The sequence below is a fragment of the Lindgomyces ingoldianus genome, assembly GCF_010093535.1.
Source record: "Lindgomyces ingoldianus strain ATCC 200398 unplaced genomic scaffold BDR25scaffold_21, whole genome shotgun sequence".
Classification (NCBI taxonomy): domain Eukaryota; kingdom Fungi; phylum Ascomycota; class Dothideomycetes; order Pleosporales; family Lindgomycetaceae; genus Lindgomyces; species Lindgomyces ingoldianus.
The window spans coordinates 44,830-69,200 of NW_022985182.1; the positions used below are offsets into that span (position 1 = coordinate 44,830).

Below are 24,371 nucleotides of genomic sequence, written 5' to 3' on the forward strand. Positions count from 1 at the left end.
ATAAAACACTACTTTAGTCTACACTTTCTATTAGAGATTAGTTAGCTTAGAATGCTTCTAGTTACATTACCTAATGTGTTAACTTTAACCTTTATAAACTAGGCTAAGTTATAGTAGGTAAGAATAAAGAAAAAAAGAAAAAAGCTTTTAAGTGCTTAAAAAATTTTTATGTTTAATTTCCTAGTTTTTCTTTATTCTTTAGTAAAAGTATATTGTAGAAGAAATAAATTACTGCTAAGTCTTACACATTAGAATTTATACTTATATATAAAACATAGGTTATGTAACCTCTAAACAGGTTAGGTGAGGCTATACAAGCCTGTTCTAGAACATCTAGCCTTATAACTAGAAGCTTTATAGAGGGAGTTATAGGCACGTTCTAGTTAACGTTTACAGATATTGTATAGTATTAAGAGGTATATCCTTAAGAAGACCTAGAGGTTTAAGAAATGCTATATATGCACTTAAACATGTGACCTGTTGCTAGCAAGAGGTCTGTAGGGAGAGCGTGACGCATGTCCTAGTTTACTGTGGCATCTACCCTATTTATACAAGCTAAGAGTGTGTGCAACTAAGAATACAGCTTTTCTCTAGTTTGTGCTTCTTTAATTTACTCTTTATAAGCTCACGCACCTGCGGTCCTAAATAGGAAAATGCATATCAACCTTCACATCTACCTCTTTGATCATATCAATCCTCTAGACCCCGCATGTGCAAACACTAGAAATTAAATTCTTTGTTAATGTACAATGTTGCAAATAGCTTGAGAGCCCCTATCTTTCAGAACGTGACTGAAGAAATCGCAAAGCCTTGTAAATGTCTCATCGGTGATCTGATAGTGAAAGACAAGGCGCCCAAGAATCGGTTCGCCCACTTTCAGATGGAACTTGGTAGCTACGGGATAAAACTCCTCAGGTGTCAAGCCAGAAGCTTCCAGGTCGAGCCAAATCATATTTGTCTCGGTGGGTATCAGAAGTTTCCCACCTAGCCGCTGCCAAAGTGCCGAGGCGCGTTTCGCCTTGTCTTGCGCTGCGTTCAACTTCCCGCCGAAGAAAACATCGTCGATGGCTACCCTGGCCGGTGCGGCAATCACACCAGAAGCGCGGGTGCTGCCACCGAGAAGCTTACGACCCCATTTTGCGCGTTTGATGAAGACGGGGTTCCCGGTTATGATACTCCCAATGGGTGCACCAAGACCTTTTGTGAAACACAGCTGGATGCTGTCAAAGCATTCGCCAATCTCGCGGAGGGTACAAGCCCCAGCGGCAACAGCTTCCCAAAGGCGAGCTCCGTCCAGATGCATATGAATTGGGGGTTCCTGGGCATGTGCCCATTGGGAGATGGCGCGAATGTCAGAGAGGGGCATAACAGTACCCCAAAGTGTGTTCTCCAAGCAGATAACCCGGGTTGGGCAGTCGTAGATGGTTTCTGTAATAGTGCTGTGTTTCTTGATATCGTCTAGGGTGAGGTGATGGCCGTTAGACGGAACGACCATTTTGATCAAGGCGCCACAAAGGCTCGACGCTCCACCAGCTTCAAGGATGATAATGTGGCCTCGATGGTCGGCGAGGATTGAGTGGGGCGGGGTCCCGAGAGCGGATCGGAGGGCGACCTGATTACCCATAGTGCCCGAGACCACAAGGAGAGCGGCTTCGTGGCCTACCAAACCAGCAACATAGCCCTGGAAGGAATTCGTCGTCGTGTCTTCATCCATGTCACCATCTCCAAGGGATGTAGTGACGATGGCTTCGAGCATGGGCAATGTAGGCTTGGTAAAAAAATCGGATCGGAAGTCGTTTGACGCCTCATTGCTGTGTGACCACGCCAGACCGGTAAGGCTTTGTACTTGTTGCTGAGCATCGGCGATCCTAAATTCATCTCGGCTGGTTTCAGTATCGAAGCCGATGGAAGTCGAGTTATCCTTCAAGTGCCGAGGCCTCTCAGAGGTGACCGTCCGCATATCCATTTTAAATATAGCTGGGCTCTGGAAACGGTTACTTTTGTCGGTTGGGAGGTGTATGCTGGCTTTTACTGGAAACATCTCGAGATAAGAGACGTAGGCCATATATACTCTGCAAGACTAGAGGAGTAGTGAACAGCCACCTGGGTAAGTAGTGCTAAACCTTTTTAGTACACTAGTGCTAAATCGGACCTCCGATAGCTTATGCTGATCAGCCCGAGCACATGGAGGCCCGGACCGTTGGCCACCAGTCCGGTCGGACGCAAGAAACCCTCAACTAGCTATCTCCAGCCATCGGAGCTGCGCAACAAGTCAGACAGTCGTGTCTTAAAGGGGAAAGTTGAGGATGTGGAGGCAGGGCAAGCAATAGTGAGTGAAGATTAAGGATAGTAAGGGGCGCACTGCTCGATAACAAATTTTTTAAACAATTTCTACAGACTTTACAAAGCACAAATAACCGAGAACCTTTCCACTCATAGGCAAGATGAGCGCTAATTCGGCTGCAGACTACCAGACGATAATTGGGCAATTCAATGCCACCGACGACGCGACGACGCTGGGACATTGCCTGCATCACCTTCTTCAGCACGCAGCGGACAGCCACTTAGACAAGACTGCCTTGATTTGTGCCGACACGGAATTGACCTATGGAGGGCTCAATGCGCTCGCGAATCGGTTTGCCCGCGTCTTGGTGGAGCGAGGCATTGGGCGTGGCGACTTCGTCGGCATTGCTCTGGAGCGCTCGGTCGACCTCGTCGTAGTGCTGCTGGCCGTGTTGAAGACAGGTGCTGCGTATGTACCCATCGACCCGGCTTTTCCTGCAGATCGTATTAGCTACATGATAGACGATGCTAGACCGAAGCTCATCGTTGTTGGAGCCAGCACACAAGACGCGTTGTCATCCTGGGGAGGCGCGCGCCTAAGCATAGACGAGGCACGTGACAACATGGCGAACTCGGACGCTGAGAAAAGCAACCTTGAAGTGGATGTGCGGGCAGACGATCTCGCATACGTAATATACACGTCCGGCTCGACTGGTAAGCCCAAGGGTGTGGAGATCAGCCACGGGGCCTTGTCTAACCTGCTGTGCTCGATGCAGCGGGAGCCAGGATGCAGCGGGACGGACCGGCTGCTCGCTGTAACGACTATCTCTTTCGACATCGCGGCCTTGGAGCTGTTCTTGCCGCTGCTCTGTGGTGCAATAACGGTCGTAGCCCAGGCACACGAGGTCAAGGACCCAGGCGCTGTGCTCGGGCTGATTCAGCGGCACGGCATTACCATGATGCAGGGCACTCCCGCGACCTGGCAAATGCTGTTGGACGCGGGCTGGCAAGGAGAACCCCATCTCTCCAAGATCCTGTGCGGCGGCGATGCGCTGCCACGACTACTGGCTGAGCGGCTACTCCCCTGCGCAGGATCAGTGTGGAACATGTACGGTCCAACCGAAGCGACAGTGTGGGCGAGCGTCTGGCAGGTGCGCCAGGGTCAGGATATAGTCATTGGCAGGCCGATCGCCAACTACAGGCTGTATGTGCTCGGTGAGGACCTTTCGCCGGTGCCACTCGGGTGTGACGGCGAGCTCTATATTGGCGGCGCTGGATTGGCTAAGGGCTATCACAACAAGCCCGAGATGACTCGGTCGCGCTTTCTTGATAACCCCTTCCATGAGGGCCTCCTGTACTGCACGGGCGATCTAGCCCGTTTCCAGTATCCAGAGACGCTGAGCGTGCTAGGCCGCGCGGACGGGCAGGTCAAGGTCCGTGGCTACCGCATCGAGTTAGGCGATATTGAGGCCGCTATCACCAACCACAGCGACATATCAGAGGCGGTCGTGGTCAGCAGAGACGACAGGCTTGTCGCGTACTACATGCGGGATGCGAACGTGTCTACCCCCAGAGACGCCGGCGAGCCGACGCTCGACAACTCGCTGCGTCTATTCCTGTCGGAGAGACTGCCGGCGTATATGATGCCGGCCTTCTTTGTCGAGATGGAGGCCTTCCCCTTGACACTCAATAACAAGATCGACCGCAAGGCCCTCCCAGATCCGACGGAGTCGATCCACCCTGGCACGGCCAGGCCAGTGACCGAGATGGAGCGTAGTATCCGGCTCATCTGGTCGAGCGTACTGGGCCACGACCGCATCGGCACCCACGACAACTTCTTCCAGATCGGCGGCGACTCTGTACGCGTGGTCAAAGTGCAAAAGGAGCTGGAGAAGCTTCTTGGCTGGCCGCTGTCTGCAACGAAACTTTTTGAGCATTACACTATCAAGACACTGGCGGCATACCTAGAGGGGGCGGAGGAGATCAATACGGAGCCCGTTCTTCCACGCCATCGTGCGCAAGATAATGAAGACATAGCCGTCATCTCTATGGCGTGTCGGCTCCCCGGCGGCGTCACCACCCCAGAGGAGTACTGGGAAGTGCTCGAGCGCGGTGCCGATGTCATCACCGACGTGCCGAAGGACCGCTGGGATGCCGACGCCCTCTACGACGCCAACCCAGAGGCCGGCGGTAAGTCGTACTGCCGTCGGGGCGGGTTCCTCACCTCAGTCGATGACTTCGACGCGTCCTTCTTCGGTATATCTCCAAGAGAGGCGCGCGCTATGGACCCAGCGCAGCGCGTCATGCTGGAGACATGTTGGGAGGGATTTGAGCGCGCGGGCTACACCGTCGAGCAACTGCGCGGAAGCCAGACTGGCGCCTACATCGGCGTGTGCAGCACCTCGGCGCATTCGTCCCCACAGGCGCTCACAGATCTCGACGGGTACGCCGTGACGGGCGCCGCTGGGGGCACCATGTCTGGCCGTGTGTCATACGTGCTTGGCCTCGAGGGTCCGACTCTAACGGTCGACACCGCATGCTCCTCGTCTCTGGTGACGACGCACCTGGCCTGCAATGCGCTCCGCCAGGGTGAGTGCGACATGGCCCTGTCCGGGGGCATTACCCTCCTACTCAACCCAGCAATGCACATCGAGTTCAGCCGCCTCGGAGGTATGTCCGCCGATGGGCGATGCCGCGCGTTTGCGGCAGACTCGCAGGGCACAGGCTGGGCCGAGGGCTGCACGGCTATCGTGCTGAAGCGGCTGAGCGACGCCGTCCGTGATGGTGATGTGGTGCATGCGGTATTACGCGGGACAGCGGTTAACCACGTGGGAAGGAGCGCCGCCGGCCTGACGGTACCGAGCGGGCGAGCCCAGGAGCGGCTCATCCGCACCGCGCTAGCGGCGTCGAGGTTGACGCCAGGAGATATCGACTACATTGAAGCCCACGGCACGGGGACGACCTTGGGCGACCCGATTGAGGGTGCGGCGCTGGCTGGGGTGTTTGCTGGAAGTCGGCCAGTTGAGGTGGCGCCGCTGTGGATCGGCTCAGCCAAATCGAACGTCGGGCACACACAGGCAGCAGCCGGCCTCGCAGGCATGCTGAAAGTCATATTAGCGATGCGCAATAACAAACTTCCCCGGACTCTACATGCCGAAAATCCTACGCCGGCAGTGGACTGGCAGCGTGCTAAGATGGCGCCCGTGCATCAGTCCCAGCCCTGGGTGCCCAGAGTCGACCGGCCTCGACGGGCAGGCATCAGTGCATTCGGCATCGGTGGGACCAACGCGCATGCTATAGTGGAGGAGCCTCCGCTACCGAAGGTGAATTCTAGGCCGTTGTCAGTCCTTTTGCCGCCCAAGATTCCATTTCTTCTGTCAGGCCATACCGATGCAGCGCTATGCCAGCAGGCTGAAAAGCTTCGACAGTACATCAAGAGTACAAGCAAGGATGGCCAAGATCGTCTCAGTGAGGTGGCCGGCTCGCTAGCCACCACTCGCAGTCACTTCCAACGGCGACTAGTGTTAATGGCCAAAGACAAGGCCGAGCTTCTGGAGACACTGGACTCGGTCTCAAGGGTAGTGCCTATCAGAAATCACGGCAAGGAGCCATGCCTAGCCATGCTTTTCACTGGTCAGGGCAGTCAAGTCTTGGGCATGGGCAAGGACCTCTACGAAGTTTACCCCGCGTTCCGCGAAGCACTGGATGAGATCACGGCCAAGTTCACCCAGCTAGAGACGCCGCTAATGGAGGTTATGCACGCGACCCCTAGCAGTGACGCCGCCGCGCTGCTGAAGCGCACAGACTTCGCCCAGCCGGCTCTCTTCGCCTTGGAGGTAGCCTTGTGGTGTCTCTGGAAGAGCTGGGGTGTGCAGCCAGATCTGGCTCTCGGCCACAGTGTGGGTGAGCTCGCTGCCGCACACGTTAGTGGCATCTTGAATCTATCTGATGCCTGTCGTCTCGTCGCAGCACGTGGCCGGCTGATGCAGGCTGTTTCTCTCCATGGCAGCATGGTTTCGTTAGAAGCCAGCGCGGAAGAGGTGACAACGGCTATCGAGATACTTGGGCTCGTAAGCAAGGTCGACATCGCTGGCCACAACACGCCAATACAGACGGTGGCATCTGGTGACACTGATGCTATCGAGAGAATGGTGGCCTATTTCGCCCGGCAGGACCGCAAAGTGAAGTTGCTCGACGTGTCGCATGCATTCCATTCGCACCATATGGACGGCATGTTGGCAGAGTTCCAAGCAGTGGCTCAGACGGTGCAATTCCACCCACCACAGCTGCCCATCATCAGCAGCCTGACTGGCAAGTTGGCTGGAGCAGGCCAGCTCGAACGACCAGACTATTGGGTCCTCCAGGTACGCAGGGCAGTTCGCTTTGCCGATGGCATCCAGACACTGCATCAACAGGGCGTTGGCGTTTTCCTCGAGCTAGGCCCGCAGCCCGTGTTGTCCGCCATGGGTGCGGCGTGCCTCGCCGGCGACGATTCAATTGCCTGGATGCCGTCGCTCGTTCCTGGTAAGCACGGCGCGTCGGTGGTGCAGCGAAGCCTGGCAGATCTACATGTGCGGCATGTGCCCGTTAGCTGGACCGGTTACTTTGAACCTTTCGGTTGCTGCCAACGTGTGGAGCTGCCGACGTATGCCTTCCAGAGGGAGCACTTCCCACCCTTACGTGGGAGAGGCACTGAACTCCTCTATACCAATATCGTCAATGGCGCACCACAGCATCCAGTTCAAACAAACGAAGATCACGTGGACCCCCTGGAGCTTGAGATCGGCTGGCATCGGGTCGATACCGGCAATATCGCCGTGAGCGGCTCATGGGGCTTGCTGTGTCTCGCTGAGGACACAGGTCACGTGGCAACGACATGGACATTGGAGGTGAAGATGGCCTTGGCGCAGGCTGGCATTCAGCTGCGCCAGGTCAGGAATATCGAAGATGCCGAAGATCTGAATGGCCTACTATGCTTGTGGGACTCATTAGATGCAGATGATGTCCCAGGCCAGGCACGTGACTTTACCACAAGGGCCCTAGCGCAGTTGCAGAGGGCTGCCCAGGTGGAGTTTGCGCCGTCGCTTGTGTGGGTCACTCGACACGCAGTGGGTGCTGGCGACGACGACCGGGTCTCGGGTGTCGGTGCGGGACCCCTCTGGGGCCTTATGCGCACTGCCCGCAACGAGCACCCAGAGCTGCGCCTGCGGTTGATCGATCTGGCTAAGGAGAAGGCTGCGTCCAACGCCCTCGCCCCGGCGTTGATGCTAGACACCGAGCCAGAATGTGCCGTGCGCCAGGGGGTAGTGCTTGTGCCGCGGATGCAGCGCGTGGAATCGGAACTGAAGCCGGTGACGGAGCGACTCCTTCGACGGGACGGTGCGGTGCTTATCACAGGCGGTCTTCGCGGTCTCGGCCGACAAGTCGCCCTGTGGCTGGCAAGCGAACACGGCATCTGCGACCTGGTGCTGACCTCGCGCCGCGGCAAAGAAACCCCCGGTGCGGAGGAATTGGTGGTTGAACTTGGTAGGCTGGGCGCCAAAGCTACCATGGTCGCCTGTGATGTGGCCGACCTCAACAGGGTAAAGTCAGTCATGGCAATGTTCGACGCTAGACGGCCGCTGCGGGGTGTGGTCCATGCCGCCGGCGCACAGGACAATGGTGTCCTTACCGCCTTGACTCCTGAGCGATGCGCTACGGCCCTTGTGCCAAAGGTGGATGGCGCATGGCATCTGCACCAGCTAACACTGGATATGCGGGCGGACTTGGACCTCTTTGTCATGTTCTCCTCCACCTTCGGCGTCATGGGCATGCCGGGCCACGCGAACTACGCTGCCGCCAATACCTTCCTCGACGCGCTCGCGCACCTGCGTCGTTCGCAGCGCCTGCCAGGCACCTCGGTCGCATACGGTGCCTGGGAGGGGGACGGCATGGCTGCCAAAATCACTGGGACAACCCTTGCCCACCTCGACCAACTCGGCCTCGACCCGCTCACCCCGAAAGAGGGCCTAGCGCTGTTCGAGAAGGCGGTACGCAGCGGCCGTGCACTCACTGTGGCCGCCGCATTGGATCCAGAACGGCTTGGGAACTACCTTGAGGAGCGAGGCGACATACAGCCGTTGTTCCGCTCCCTGCTTGGCCAGGGTTGTGGGCGGGAACGGGTCGGGAGGCGGGAGCGGGAGAGGCCGGCCCTCCGAGGCTGGGACCTGCGCAAGGCATTGAGCGACTCCGCCCCCGAAAAACACCTCAGCATTGTGCTGGGCATGGTCCGAGAAACGGTGGCCAAGGCCTTGGGCTTTGCGCTTCCGGATGACGTAGATGTCAACCAGCCGCTACAAGGCATCGGAATCGACTCGTTGACCGCGGTCCTGATGCGCAACCAGCTGGTGAAACTGACCGGCCTCACTCTGACGGCCAGGTTCGCATTCCAACATCCTAACCTCCGGGCACTTAGCCAGTTCCTCCTCTCCGAGCTGCACAAAGACGAGCCGGATCATTCGTACGCCAGCATCATTCCTCCAACCACCCTGCCGGTATCGGAGACGCCGTGGCTCAATATCGCTGCCGTCACAAGGGGCTGCCTGGACCCCAGCATCACGTTCAACAACGCCGCACAGGCCATAGCGCCTCCCAAGTCCGTCTTCGTCACGGGTGCTACAGGCTTCGTCGGCGCCTTTATCGTGCAAGAACTACTTGAGCTAGGAATCGCCGCCCATTGCTTGGTGCGTGCCGACTCTGTCGATCAGGCTCTCCAGCGTTTGTTGGCCAAGCTCGCCGGCTACGGCCTCTGGAGGTCTAACTACGCTCAGCTGCTCCATCCGGTCGTTGGCGACTTGGCACAACCCCTTTTCGGCCTGTCCCAAGAAGCGTTTGACCATTTGGCGGACCGCGTCGATGCCATCTGCCACTCGGGCGCACTCGTGGACTGGATGCGCCCGCTGGTAGACTATATCGGCCCGAACATCGTAAGTGCTCAAGAGGTCCTGCGCCTGGCCTCGAAAGGCCGTGGCAAGGCCGTGCATCTTGTCTCCACCATGTCCACCCTACCCAAATACATGGGCTACGAGGTGACGGAGGAGGAACCCGAATATGGCTACGCTACTTCGAAATACATGGCGGAGCGGATGGTGGCAGCGGCACGATGGCGCGGCGCCAAGGCATCTGTGTACCGCTTGCCTTTCGTCACGGCCTCGTCCGCCACTGGCCACTTCCGGCTCGACCGTGGCGACTTCTTGCACAACCTCATCGCCGGGAGCCTTGAAATGGACGCCTTCCCGTCGTTAGACGCTGATCTCTCGGCCGTGCTACCCATCGACTACCTGTGCAAGACCATTGTTGCCGTGATGACGCGGGACCTGCATCGAGTTGGCCAGGACTATGACTTTGCGAATCCGCATGCACCGAGCTTCAACCACTTCTTCAAGCTGATGAGTGCCGCCAGTGCTGGTCAGGAGATCGTACCCTTTTCCACATGGCGGGAACGGGCATTAACCTATGCTGCCGCCAACCTGAAAAGTCCACTGGCTCGCATCGCCGCTGTGCTTGACGGTCTCACCGATGGCCAAAGTGCGGCCGCCATGGTTACAGGCTCATCTATCGGCGAACACGTTTTCGGCGGCGACGTCTATCCCGTGCCATTAATAGACGAGCACTCTGCGCGAAATTATGTGCGCCGTATCGACGCTGTGCGAGTGGAAAGATCCACTTCTGGCGAAGTTGGAATACCCGTTGTTGGATGCTTATAGATTTATTCACCTTTGGGTGGGTGAATAGTCGAATACACTCACTATTTACTTTTTAGATTAATAGATACGAGTATAGAAAAGAGGCTACACTCGTTTAGATATCGAAGTAACAGCCTTCATTTGACTTCCATGTAGTAATTAGTACTCGATTACTCTGCAATATCACTAAGGTACTTTCTTGAGACAGAATCCTCTATAGCAACTAAAAAATTACACCAAGCATTTAAGCTAACATAAACATGATAAGAGCACCAGGAAGCTGCCTCACGGACCTCATATGACTCTCTCCTGCATACTGCTTTATTAACTTCAACGCCCCATTGCGAGCGATTCATCCACTAGCAGCTAATTATAGAGACACGCTGTGTGCAATGTTAGCTGCCCCGCCAATTGGCCAGCGACCTTTCTGATATTCATCACCCGATACCCACCCCAGTGTATCGCCCGGGGCGTTTTTGGTCGCGGAACAAGGCATTGCTAGAGGAGATTTGGAAGCTCAGTCGCATAAAACGCAATTATATTGACGGGGCCACGAATTGCCCAGTGCTAGACCAAACCAGGACTTGCTTGGCTGTCACACTGCATGCAGCAGTAGAGATGATGATGTTTCGGATTAGAGTAACTCGTATATGTATAGGTAACATATTCCACAAGCAAGCTGATCACACAAGGGACCTGATCATCTTAACACTCACTAAAATCTCCGAAACTCTAACCTTAGTGTCTCAACAAGAGCTTAATAATATATTCTAGAAGTGCATGTTTAAACCACCCTACGTATTTCAAGACCCTGATCGAGCTCCTAGAATAACAACTTGAACTGCTTCAAAGATATTATATTTTAGCACATAAAATTCAGCTAAGATATTATATCTTAAGGATTCCTCAGTAGATTCCTTTTAAATTTACGTAGAGCTTATCAATTTAATAGTAAAGCTCAATTGTAGAATTTCAGAATCTACTAGGAACTAAGCCATTGTTGAGATATTAAGGTTTGACTTTCGGAGTGTTTAGTGAGTTTTTGACTGATCAGCGCTTACGTAATCGGCTTACTTGTGGGAACACGTTATGTCATCCCATTGCATGGGGGCCATGAGAGGACGATCTGTCTGGGTGGGAGTTACTTATAGGAGTAGCTGTGCCATCTCACTGCATACGACGAAGAGGAGACAATAATATTAGTTACAAAGTACCACATTTGTACAGAAGTCTCATGTTCGATGAACCACTGTTTTTCCTTCATCATGCTTGATCGGGATCAGGACGCAGATATCGAAGATGGACTACGGTTAGAAGATGTCAGTCGGCGGTCAGCGTGCGATCGATGCAGAACGATGAAGACGCGCTGCGAGCGATCTCACCACCGGGGCATTGCACAACTGCAACAATGCCGACGATGCAGAGAGGCACAGGTACGATGTATCACAACTCTTGAGGCACAGCAGAGTCGAAATGAAGATATGGACAAGCCGATCCAAAGGAATCGGAAACGGCCTCGAGGACCATCCATCGAAGCAAACCAAAAATATTCAGTGACTAAGACTCTCGAGAGCCTGGACGAGCGGCATCATGCCACACCACTAGAGCATCGCCCTGAGCGTATCACTTCTGAGAAGCCATCGTCATCTCCAATAGCAGGTTCGCAGGGTGGACTATTGTCATCCCTTGAGATCGACCGTCAATGGCACGAACTAAGCAAAATGGTAGATTTAGGGGGAAGTACAATACACAATCTCGCCGATGATCAGACAAGAGCGACAGCCATGCCGCCAACGATCAATGTCACCATCCCCTATGCGAATCAAAACGCGGACAGTGGAACTTTCATCGAGGCCATGACCACCATGTCCTCCGGAACTGTACAAAGTATGCCCGAGGCGACGTCGTTTGACCATATGCCGCAGGAGACCCGCAGTCTGTTCTGGAATAGCTTGCTCCCGCTCTCGTCGTCGGACCAATCAGACGCACCAACGCCCCAAGTGGAAGCAAATTGCACAATCATGAGCAGGCTGATGGAATTCAATACGAAAGTCTCGCATAATCTCCGGGAATTCAGGGAGGGAAACCGCCCCTGGAGCGACGACAACAGTATGCTGGTGAAGACTCTGCAGCATTCGGACGCATTTCTCGAACTTCTAGCGAGTTTTACATGCCCTGGGGTGGTGCTAGATGGCAGTTCGCTGTACATAGGAAGTGCTGGATCCCGCCATGAAGGCAGCACATTGGGTCGCAGCGACAAGGTCGACACAGACGTAGCATTGCAGTTGCTTTCATGCCACATGAATGTGAGCAGCATGTACGAAATACTGTGTGTAGAGCTCACTAGGCCGCATCTACGGCTCGAGGAGGCAGAGGCGCTATCCGCGTTACGTCTGGAGGGCCTGCGGAACCTAGACGTAGATATGCGTGGTCAGGTGCTGTTGCATATCTGTTCGCTCACATTTGTCAAGATTCAGAAGGAGCTCGAGTTGATTCGACAGCGGGGAATGCTGACGCAGACAGCAGACACGATATTCGGAGTTGTACTTGGAGGAGGAAATGTTAACGTTTTGAGCCCTCCATTTGGCATGGGACAGATTGTAGATAGTTTTCGTCGCCTGGTTATGGCAAGAGGATCATCCTAGACTTCGAGCTTCCTCGCACATCACCCTCTCGTTCCAATCTCTCAACAGGAGTAGCTAGACTCTCTTGCTTTGGTGTATAATTTTATACTCGGTCTCAGCTAGAAACTAGCGGAGTTCAAGAGGCAAAACTCACCATAACTATATTAGTAGCTAATACAATGCATCAAGACCAAGAATTCCACATTTGATCTAAGACTTCGCCCGCAAAATGAAATGGCGCAAAAAATATAGAACTTGGTAGAGCGACTGCTCACTACACAATAACATGCTGTTCTCATTCTCAATGCAACATATAATGCCATGACCGCTGGCTAAGGGAGACCTGTAGCTTGGCTGCCCGCACTGGACGAGGTTTTAATCCGACCGGGCCGGAAGTCCCCATCATGTCCTAAGAGCATGGCGCTGTCCCCGGTGATCCCCATCTATATGCGACCTATGTCACCTGCCAGTTGCGAGATTTGTGACTTGCAACGAAATATATGAGCTGTGACCTTCGATGTGACATAATTAAGCGAACCATGAATAATAACAAAACCATGAATACTTCGTTAAGGATTCCATAGCGTTTGCGAATAGTACCGATAAATTGGACCCTGACGGTCCACTTCAACCGTCCAAATGCTTTAAGATACATGACACAGAAGTTCGATCTCATAGAGCTTGGCTCAACCAAACATCCCTACGACCGTCCAGAGCTCCGAAGCTAGGAAGCCATTCAATCGTTGCGGAAGATATCTAGTTCTTGAGCAACGATCCACTTCCTCATAGTAAATCCAGGCACTTCCATAGGAAGTTCATCCCACTCAAAAGGCACGTCAGGCCAGAGAAGATGATCAAACTGCCATATCCACTTCCGTAGCCCCCCATAGCTTGTCCCTGCCACGGCATTCCCTTAATAAGCGCGTCACTCAGGGGACCGGATATTACGTTCCCGACTCCTCTCCCTATGCACAGATGGCCGTACACCATCAGCGGGTCAACGTAACCGTAACCGTCACTCTCACCTCTCTGAGCGACTTCTTTCATGATTCCCGGCCATATCGACGGCCAGCACCCAGCGAACAGCCCGTAAAAGATACAGAACACGTACAAGACAGGCAGGGATGCTGAGAGTCCCCAAATCAGTAAAACCGATGTAGCCGCACCCATTGCTGAGGTGATTATACACGTCGTGACGTGGACCTTGTCGGTTAGTGAGCCCATGATCGCAAGGCCGATCGTCGCGGCTATATTGACTAGTATGACTGTCAATGCTGACAAGAAAGTCGAAGCGCCGTAGGCCTTGCGGGCGTAGGTTGGCAGGTAGATACCTGGGAGGAAAAAGCCAGTCGCCTGGATAATATTGGCGACTTGATGTAGGGCAAACAATTTGGATGTGACGAATCTCAGGTTGAACGGTTTTGCGCGAGTATTAGATGAGTAGGGCAGTCTGGGCTTGATAAAGAAGGCCAAAGGGGCCGAGGTTGCAAAGAGGACACCAGCCCAGATCCTCGTGGCTGTCTGGAACCCAAGATCATTGAGGAGACTCTCGAGGAGCAGAGGAAGGACGACACCTCCAAACCCTGCGGCGCTCCACATGATACCATAAGCCATACCTTTGCGTTTGGCAAACCACTCTTCGATATACAATACGCAAGGGCAATAAGCGAAGCAGCCGCCAATGCTGAAAAGAATTCCCTGTGTTCCGATGAGTTGAGGCACGGTGTCGCAGAAGGAACTCAATGCCATGGACAGGGAAGCAACGAAGAGCCCCATAAACGTGAACCATCGTGCCCAACGAGGGTAGAGCCGGCATAGCGCAAGAACAAAAGGTGTTCCCATATACAGGACTCCCTAGTGTCTTAGTTAGTCCCTGTTGCAATGAGACGCGCTGCTGTGCTTTCCTCACCATTGTGGTGGTTCCGATGACGGCGATATGGCTTGAGCCCGCAAATGGCTCATGATTGCTGTAGAAGTCCTGGAAGACGCCGAACGAAAAGCCGAACCCTGGTTACTCCAACGTGAGCCTAGATGAATGATGCAAACGCGCTGATATTGACTCACCATATACCAAAGCCTCAATAGCCCAGCAAGCGCCCAGGAACAGCCATGCCTCCTTTCCCGTGTCGACAGGTGGTAAGGAGAATTCAGTTCTTAGAACTTGAGGCTCGAAGCTGTCGTTTTGTGCATTTTGTTGCACGGAGACGTCATTCAATATGCGCGCATTGAAGTTGTCGAGTTCAACTGGCCCTTGAGCCATTGTAAGATGTGGAAGTTGAGATGATGGCCTTCACACAGCGGAATCGATGGCAGGGAGATGCACAGTCGAAGAACCCGATGGTAATATTTTAAGCACTAAGACCGTTGAAAAATCGCCGGTAGTTCCGGCGCTTATGCTAAGGAAGCGCACGTACTTTGGTCAGCTTAAAGATCCTCAAGTTATAGGACAGAAAACCAACATTAAACTTCTTGGAAGATCAGCAGATCAGAGACAAAATAATGGGTCTCAGCTGGGGTACTTAAGGAATGGACCGGAGTTCCGGCATACCCCGATCCCTCGCCGGAGCCCCGGAGAGGCTCACGGTGCAGTCTTTTAGTCGCGCCTGTACATTTCCGCTCAGTGCTACGGGCCGGTGATACCTAGGGTCACACCCTGCTGTAAGCTGGTGCTATGTCAGGCTTAAAGGGTCGAACTGTTGTGGTGGACAAAGAGAGTAGGTGGTAGGGGCTATAGATAAGTAATTTCGAAGAGTTGTTGTAAAGTAAGTGTTAGCGAAAAATAATTAATAAACTATAAATTATTTTAAACGCAATTTACATAGGCTATATATTTTCAGCTGCTCTATTGCTACTAACTAAAATAAAACTACTTTGTTGTATAGTACTAAAACAGATTATGTATCTAGGTTATAATAGACTTTATAGTTAAAGTTGTATTTTACAAGCAAGTAGTTTATATAAGAGAACAGTCTACTCTAATAAAATTTTAGCACCTTACACTATAATTAATAATAAATCTACTAATTAACCTTTAATACACTAATAGAAAAGATTAAATACTTTTAGCTTTTAAGTAATTTAAAAAGCTAAATTTTAAGCATTTAAATTACTATAGTAATGTATAAAGTTTTTAAAACTACACTTGTCTAAAAACTTAATAGTAGACTTCTATAATGTAATTATAAAGGTAACTTATAAATATTAACTAATTTAGAAAAATTAGTTATTATAAAGTATAACATACACTATAGGCGAGTTGCTTACACACCTAAGTTACTTACTTTTACTAAGACCCTACTAAACTACTCTTTCTATACTAATACATTTCTAATAACACTACTTAAGTCTGCTAAAATAATGTTTAATACAGCTTATACTTTAAGCTTTTAAATAAGACATAATACTTTTTAAAGGAATATGCTATATCTATGTATAAGGTTTCTTAAAGAATAATAAATAACACACTAAATAACTTTTATAAGCTAATTCTATAGCTAACTTATAAAGACTAGATAATAATAAAAATTAAATAATTATTAAGTATATATTTAAGCTATATATATATAAAGATTTTCCTGTTAGCTAGCAGATATAGCTAATATAGCTAATCTTTTACACACTAAGTATAATCTAGGCTATGTTAGTATAAACTAGTTTAGTATATTTATAAAGTGTTATCTAAAGCTTAAAGTAAAGTTTAGGTATAAGTATAACTATAAAAAAGCTTTTTATAAAATTTTTAAGCTAATTTAAAGCTAGTTTAGCTTTATAAAGAATATTAAAGCTAAGTATAGCATTTAAAATAATAATATGTATAACTTTAATAAAATAAGCTTTATAATAAGCTAGATATTTACTAACTATACTTATGCTTAAAACTTTACTTTAAGCTTTAGATAACATTTTATACATATACTAAGCTAGTTTATGCTAATATAGCCTAAATTATGCTTAGTGTGTAAAAAATTAGCTATATTAGCTATAGCTACTAGCTAAGAGGAAAATCCTTCTATATATAGCATAAGTATATACTTAATAATTATTTACTTTTTATTAATACCTAGCGCTTATAAGTTAGCTGTAAAATTAGCTTATAAAAGTTATTTAGTGTGTTAGTTAATTATTATCTTTTAAAAGACCTTATACATAGCTATAGCATGTTACTTTAAAAGTGTTATGTTTTATTTAAAAGCTTAAAGTATAAACTATATTTAACATTCTTTTAGCATATTTAAGTAGTGTTGTTAGAAATAGACTAGTGTAAAAAAAAGTAGTTTAGTAAAGTCTTAGCAAAAGTAAGTAGCTTAGGTGTATAAGCAACTTGCCTGTAATGTACGTTATAAGATTTGTAAGAATAATATTTCTAACTTTAATAAAATAAAGTTTTACAAAAGTGCTAACAGATTACACTACTAAGCTAGCAAAACTACTAAGCTAGCTAATGTAAGGCTGAGATAGCGCTTACGTGCAACAGGTATACATACTATTCTGTACGCAACAATTAACTGTTAGTTAATTATTCGCATCTATTTAGTTGTATTAGCGCAGTGGTAAAAAGCTCTGTTCTTACAGCTAACATAAAACATATACAAAATTCTTCTTAATAAGCAGCTCTATCTTTAGAACTACTTAATAGAATTAGCTAAAAATCTTACTATAGAGCTACACGTCTATTTATATTATTATTCTAGAATAGTTAATCTCTAGCTTATATAAGCAGCTGGCTATTAAGAAAAAGGTTTTTTTAGCTTCTACCTTTTTATATCTCTATAGTTGTGTTACGACCCACGATTAGGCTATAAGCTACTAACTACAAGTTGTAACAATTCTCATGAATCGTTCCATCTCGGGTCGCCCGGAACCTATCCGAAGGTCCCTGTATCGGCTCCGACCCTGGCTCGACCCTGACTCGACCTGGCCCCGACTCTGCCCTGCCCTCTGCTGTACCCCTATTCCTCTATGTATTTAGTTGCACCTTGCCCCTGTAGCTAGCTTAGTAGTTTTCTAATATCCTTTTATACAAGGCCTATAGGTGTTAGTAGCATTCCTAGGTTCTAAGTCCCTACACACTTTTATATGCCTCTAAGTAGATTTCTACTACATTTAGACTTATTATCTTGCCTGTGCTATTACATTATAGTAGAAAACTTACTTTTACTAGTAATAGCCTTATTAATAATATTACACTAATTATTTATTTAACTGTGTCTAAGCTCTAAAACATGTTTAATTTAGTTTAGGTTATAATACTTACACACTGTTATATTAAACTATTTAGTCTATAGATAGAATTTTAAAGACTTTTTATTAACTAAAGCTTTTAGGTTTAGAACTTTTTATCCCTTATAATTAAAATTACTTTTAAAAAAGTTATAAAAAGTGCGCTAAGGTAGAAACCTAAAGACTACTAATAACTTATTAAAATTAAAAGTAACTACTAATGTCTAACTAACTACTCTTTAATTCTAGAATTAAAATACACTTTAGCTAAAGTAGGCTCTTTAAAGTTAATTAATAATTTATGTTAACAGCTAAACCTACTTCTATAGCACCTAAAGCTATACTTTTACTTAATTTAGAGTTAACTTCTAGCAGTATATTTATTAATAATTAAATTATTTAATTATAAGTATAGCTTAAGTAGCTAATTTAGCTAAAAATAGCTAGTTAACTTTTACTAACTACTAAATTACTTTTAATAACACTTTACACTACTCTTACTACTCTAAGTGTAAGAGACCTTTTAGGCACTTTTTAGACCTAGTAAATCTACTTTACTAAATATACACTTAAGATTAAGATCTTTATAAATAGTAAAAAACTTATGTTTAAATAATAGTAAGCTTTTATTATAGATAAGCTTAATATTAATTTAAATTACTATTAAAGCAAGTGTGCACACATAGCATTAATATAAAAACACATAGCTAGTATTGCAAAGAATTATTTAGAGCTAGGATACCTAGCTAAAGTAGACTAGTTTTAGTTTAAAAGTGTAGATAATATAATAAAGCTCTTATAAGCTTATTTTATTACTAGTTAGAAAAAAACTAAGGCATAATAAGCATTCTAGACTTTTAGAATAAATAAAAAGAAAGCATTTCTTATATTTAAAGCGCGCTTTATTAGTACAGCTATTAAAAAAAAGTATTTTAGTTAGATTAGTTTTTTTACTTATAAAAAAAGCTTTTTTTTAGCTTATAAGTACTAAAGTATAGTTTTAAATATACCTAGGTAAACTTCTTTAAAGCTATAGTAGCCTACCTTATAGCGTATAATCTAAAAAAGAGAACTTATAAAAAAAACTTTATTATTTTATCTAAATTATTTTTAACTAATAAATTACACTTACTACTTTAATAATTAATAACTACATATGTAGCATTTAGTTTAGAGAACACTACTAGTAGTGTAAAGAAATACTTAGTAAGAACACCTAGCTAAATTAGACTAGTTTTAGTTTAAAAAGGCAAAGAATATAATAGCAATACTTTATACTATAATTACTACTAATAAGGACTATTAGTTTATAAAGAGAGGAGAAGTGTAATAATTCTTATAAATTATTCTATCTTAGGTTGCCTAGAACCTATATAAAGGGTCCCTATATTAACTCTAACCCTAGCTTAACCCTAACTTAACCTAGCCCTAACTCTACCCTGCCCTCTGCTGTACCCTTATTCCTTTATGTATTTAGTTGCACCTTGCTCTTATAGCTAGCTTAGTAGTTTTCTAATATCCTTTTGTACAAGGCCTATAGGTGTTAATAGCATTCCTAGGTTCTGAGTCCCCACGCACTCCCATATGCCTCTGAGTGGAATCCCACCGCATTCGGACCCATTGTCTTGCCTGTGCCGTTACACAAGTGCCCCACTGTTTAGACAGACAAGGCTAGAACCCCCTAGTCACCCCACCTCTAAGGTCACGTGACCTAACAGACAAAGAATAGACAAACTTGTTAGGCTAATGCACAGCAGAGTGTAGTATCTAATAAGAGAAGGACGTTTGAGCGCTGTAAGCGCTAATAAGCGCTTCTATGTTAGACGCTTATAACAGGCAACAACAATTAGTCTCTAGAACTCTATATATATAGTTTAGATCTTAACTATTATAGAAAAGTTATAATTAAAGTTTAGTTTATTCTAGTCCTTTACTACATAGACTAAGTAGCATTGCTACTTTATAATAAAAGTAATACTAATTAATGTACTTCACAGGCAAGTTGCTTACACACCTAAGTTGCTTACTTTTACTAAGACTTTACTATACTACACTTTCTACACTAATATATTTCTAATAACACTACTTAGACATGTTAAAAGAATATTAGATACAGCTTATGCTTTAAGCTTTTAAATAAGATGTAATACTTTTTAAGCAACACACTACAGCTATCTATAAAGTTTTTTAAAAGATAATAAGTAACTAACACGCTAGACAACCTTTTTAAGCTAATTATATAGCTAACTTATAAAAAGTAGATAATAATAAAAAGTAAGTAATTATTTAGCACATACTTAAGCTAGATGCATAAGAATTTCCCTCTTAGCTAGCAGCTATAGCTAATATAGCTAATTCTTTACACACTAAGCATAATATAGGCTATATTAGTATAAACTAGCTTAATATATTTATTAAGTGCTACTTAAAGCTTAAAGTAAAGTTTAAGTATAACTATAACTATAAAAAAAGCTTTTTATAAAAATTTTATAGTAATTTAAAGCTAGTTTAACTTTATAAAGAATATTAAAGCTAAGTATAGCATCTAAAATAATAAACATATACAACTTTAATAAGATAAAGTTTATAATAGGCTAAATATTTACTAAAGTAGTTATTATAAGTTTAGAGAGATAAGAACAGCTAAAAGTAGTCTAGCTAGGTTACTAAAAGTAGACAACAGCTATTTAGAGCATTAATGCTAAAGGGTAGGCTATTTTACTTTTTATTATCTTTTAAAGTAGTAATTACTTTTTAAACTAGTATAAAAAAATCTACTTTAAAATTAAGTTATTATAGTCTTTAAGCGCAGCTAGACTACTAATTAGCTTAGTTTAGACTAGTTAAAGCACTTTAATGTGCATATAAAAAAGTATACTATTAGTAGCTACTATCTACTAGTTATTAACAGCTATAAAAGCTATAACTTACTTTATTTTTAGTAATACTATAAAAATAATAAATTATTATTATTTATATGCTTTTTTACTTATTACACTTTTTATAGCTACTTAATATAAGTTATTTTACTTTTTTAAAAAAAGTGTATAAGCGCTAAGCTAAAAACTTTATATATAACTAAATTACTTATATTATAAAAATAAAGTTCTTACTATGCTTTAAAGTAGCTTATAATACTATAATTACTTTTAGTAATATTTAAAAAAAGTTTTAAAGCGCTAGATTAGTTTCTTTTAACTTATAATAAGTTATAATAAGCTTTAATATAAAGTTACACACTTTATTACTACTACTACTTATACATAATAAACTCTAGCAGTTATAAACTCTAAGTAATACTTTAAAACTTAAGTTATAATTAATATATATAAAAATAAAAATTTAAAAGTATATAAATAAGTAACTAACTTTTATAGTTAAAGTGCTTAAAAAAGTTTTAAAAAAAGTAGTAATAATTACACATAAGCTAGTATTAGTGTAATAAAAAATTACTAAGCTTTAAAAAGCTAATAAGGCTACTATATAATATAAATTACATAAAAAAAGTAAATTAAAGTAAAAAGAACTTTAATAATTTAAAAAAGCTTACACTTAACAGCTTTAAAGAAGTTTAAAGCGCATAGTAATAAGAAAAAGGCAAAAAAGCAGGTGTAAGCTAAAGTAGGTAAGCTATTCTAAAGGCGCTATAAATAGTGTAATTAGACTAGGCATAACACACAAATGTGTAAGTAAGAAGTAGAAGTAGTATCTAAATAATATTCTAGGCTGTACTGTACTATATAGTGCTAGAGCGGGTTGTTATAGGCTATAATAGAGTTTGTTAGGGTGGGGTCTTAGCAAAAGTAAGCAACTCAGGTGTGTAAGCAACTTGCCTGTGAAGTATGTTAAATATCTTACACTATATATTCTTTTATTTTGTTTTATAAGAACTGTTTAACCTAAGCACTTTATACTACTATTAAAGGGTAAGCTATAGTTAGCTAACCCCTTCTATTCCTTAAGCAAAGGCACAACAGACTGTACACCTGTAGTAGCCTAGCCTCTACTCTCTACTAATCCCTACTCTCCTCTAGGCCCTGCGTACTCTAGAAAATACTAGATCCTTAAAGTAAAAATTATAACATTAATTACTATTTTCTAATAAAGTATAAATCTTATTCTCTTCTTTTATAAAGACTTATTTATAATAAGAGCTACTTTATTAAGATTAACTTTAAACCTAACAGCTTCTAAGTTAGAACTTATAAAGCAGGTAGTAAACTTATAAGTTAAACTCTCTACCTTTTATTATTAGCTTAATAAGTAAATAAATATGTTAGTAAAAAGGTTTTTATACTTAGCACTTTTTAAACCCTTTGCTAGTAATTCTTAGAACTTAAAACTCTTTTTTATTTATTACTAACTTTATATACGCTACAATCTAGAAGCCTTTTAAACAAATAAGAAAATAGTTAAATAGATAAGCCTTTACTTAAAAAAACACTAGTAATATAGTTTTAGCCCTACGCAGATAGTTAGAACTAGTATAAAAGAATAAAAATTAAGCTACATAATTAGACCTAACAAATCTTTTAAAACATTAAGGAATTTAAAAAAGCCTTAAAAGCTATCTATAAATAAGTAAATAAAAAAAATAGCGATAAATAAAATAAATAACTTTTAGTAAGAAAAAGAAATAGTATATTAATATGTAGTATAGTTCTAAAAACAACAAGCTATATACAGCTAGACAGACTAAAGAGCTCTTTACTACATGTTCTATAAAGAACTTTAAAATTAAATTAAAGATAAATATAAGCACATTAATAAACTAAAAGAACTAGAGAAGTTTATTAAATTAGCAACTGTCTATAATAACAAACACTAAGAATAAAATCTTAAATTAAAAGAAAAAAAGACTTTAATTAAAAATTTACTTAAAATTTTAAAAAAAGAGAAAAACACTTTATAAAAAAAACTTAAAAATCTTAGCAAAGTAAAAGCTACTAAAGAAAAGGCTTTAAAAATAGAGAAAAAAAATAGACTCTCTTTAACACATAAACAAAGAGACTAGCTTAAGAAGAAAGCCTGTCTAAACTACAGAAAAGTAAAACACTTCTGTTAAAAATGCCTAGACTCTAGAACTCTAGAAAATAAAGATTTAAGACTAGTAATAAAAGTTATAAGCATAAAAAAAAAGCTTAAAAGTAGATAAAATCTATAATAAGCTTACTAAAAGACTTTATTAAAAATATAAAATAAACTATAAACTAATAAATTACTCTATAAATTATTAAGAAGTAGAAGTCTAAGATAGCTATAACATTAATTTAGCGCTAGAAAAAGCTGTAGTTTATAAAAAACTACACTAATTAATATAGGTTGCAAATTACGTACAAAACATATAAAAGAAAAAAGAAAGGTTTTTCTTAAAGTAACACATGTTAGAAACACTAGTAGAAAAGCTTACCTAGTAATTTTAGAGCAGTTAGTGCTAGAAGTGTAGAGCTAACTATAAACACTAGTATTATAAGATACTATACTAGAAGGTGCCTATTAATAATAATGTAAAGACTTATAAGGTAATTTTAAATATTACTAAAGTACATTATAGCATTCTAAATAAGAAAGACTAGTAAAGCTTTAAGTAGCTACCTACACTATTACAAACCTCTAACTTATGCTAGAAGAGGTCTAAGACCCTACCTCTAGCATTAGTAGTAATAAGAAAGGAGCTAGAAACATAACTGCTTAATTAGTATTACATTTTATATAAAAGTAAGTAATATAAAAAGGTCTACTACTGCTATAAAAAGTATCTACTCTAGATTATAAAAATAAAAGAATACCTAAGGTAGACACAGGTATAACTAGTACTAGTCTATATAAACCTAAAGAATTGCCTGTTCTTATAGTACCTATGCTTAAATAGGTACTGCGTAAAACATTAGCCTACTAAGCACTAGGCTAGGTAGTGGCTAAAGCTAACATAAGATAATAGAACTAGAGATAATATCCTAAGAGAAGAACTAATAAAATGTAAAATGCTAAACTGCCTCTATTATAGCTCTAGACTAGACTACAAAAATCTTCTATAGACTAAATGCAGAAAATGCAGAGACTGCGTCTTTTACTACTTTTAGTAAAGAGCATATTAGGTAAATAACTAACTTCTGCAGCACTTCTAGATAGAGAACTACTAATGCTTAGTAAAAAATTATATAATTAAAGGCTACTAAAAGTACAGGCTTTAGACAGACTAGATAAAAATATAAAAAATAACTATAAAAAATGTTAAAAATAACAAAACTCTAAACTATAACATTATACACTATAATGTAAGAGCATTAGTAGTAGTTAAATAAAGAATTAGCTAAAGCCTTATAACATAGTTTACATTAGAAGAATGTAAAGAAACAGCCTTAATTAATAGCAGATGTACATTTACTACTATTAACTCTTAATAGGTAGACTACTATAACATACTATATAAAATAAAGAACTAACTTTTTAAAGTTACTCTTGTAGACGCATTCTTAATTAAATTTAAAAGAAGATATATTTATCTTAAAATAACTAA

At 43.6% G+C, this 24,371-nt stretch overlaps 4 protein-coding genes across 4 annotated transcripts; 2 read left to right on the forward strand and 2 right to left on the reverse strand.

Annotated features, from left to right (window-relative positions):
- Positions 1-739: 739 nt before the first annotated feature.
- Positions 740-1,966, reverse strand: BDR25DRAFT_371749 (l-allo-threonine aldolase; the record flags this gene model as incomplete). The annotated part of the gene is made up of 1 exon (XM_033697197.1): positions 740-1,966. The coding sequence occupies one exon, from the start codon at positions 1,964-1,966 to the stop codon at positions 740-742; it is 1,227 nt and encodes a 408-aa protein (XP_033546061.1).
- A 478-nt stretch (positions 1,967-2,444) lies between these two features.
- Positions 2,445-10,209, forward strand: BDR25DRAFT_288683 (nonribosomal peptide synthetase 7; the record flags this gene model as incomplete). The annotated part of the gene is made up of 1 exon (XM_033688406.1): positions 2,445-10,209. The coding sequence occupies one exon, from the start codon at positions 2,445-2,447 to the stop codon at positions 10,026-10,028; it is 7,584 nt and encodes a 2,527-aa protein (XP_033546062.1). The 3' UTR covers positions 10,029-10,209.
- Positions 10,210-11,188: 979 nt separating this feature from the next.
- Positions 11,189-12,696, forward strand: BDR25DRAFT_47414 (uncharacterized protein). Its single transcript, XM_033698623.1, has one exon. The coding sequence runs from the start codon at positions 11,249-11,251 to the stop codon at positions 12,650-12,652; it is 1,404 nt and encodes a 467-aa protein (XP_033546063.1). The 5' UTR covers positions 11,189-11,248; the 3' UTR covers positions 12,653-12,696.
- A 503-nt stretch (positions 12,697-13,199) lies between these two features.
- BDR25DRAFT_288685 (MFS general substrate transporter) lies at positions 13,200-15,095 on the reverse strand. Its single transcript, XM_033688407.1, has 3 exons — positions 14,696-15,095; positions 14,541-14,638; positions 13,200-14,485 (listed from the first exon to the last, which is right to left on the reverse strand). Exons 1-3 carry the CDS (start codon positions 14,889-14,891, stop codon positions 13,415-13,417), a joined length of 1,365 nt encoding a protein of 454 aa, XP_033546064.1. The 5' UTR covers positions 14,892-15,095; the 3' UTR covers positions 13,200-13,414.
- Positions 15,096-24,371: the final 9,276 nt, after the last annotated feature.

What these genes read in the sequence shown, in the direction of transcription:
- BDR25DRAFT_47414 (XM_033698623.1), top strand. Translation starts at nt 11,249, where the DNA reads ATGAACCACTGTTTTTCCTTCATCATGCTTGATCGGGATCAGGACGCA.
- BDR25DRAFT_288685 (XM_033688407.1), bottom strand. Translation starts at nt 14,891, where the DNA reads ATGGCTCAAGGGCCAGTTGAACTCGACAACTTCAATGCGCGCATATTG. An exon ending in TATTGAGGCTTTGGTATATG is followed by an intron (nt 14,639 to 14,695) that starts GTGAGTCAATAT and finishes TGGAGTAACCAG; the next exon opens with GGTTCGGCTTTTCGTTCGGC. An exon ending in TCATCGGAACCACCACAATG is followed by an intron (nt 14,486 to 14,540) that starts GTGAGGAAAGCA and finishes CTAAGACACTAG; the next exon opens with GGAGTCCTGTATATGGGAAC.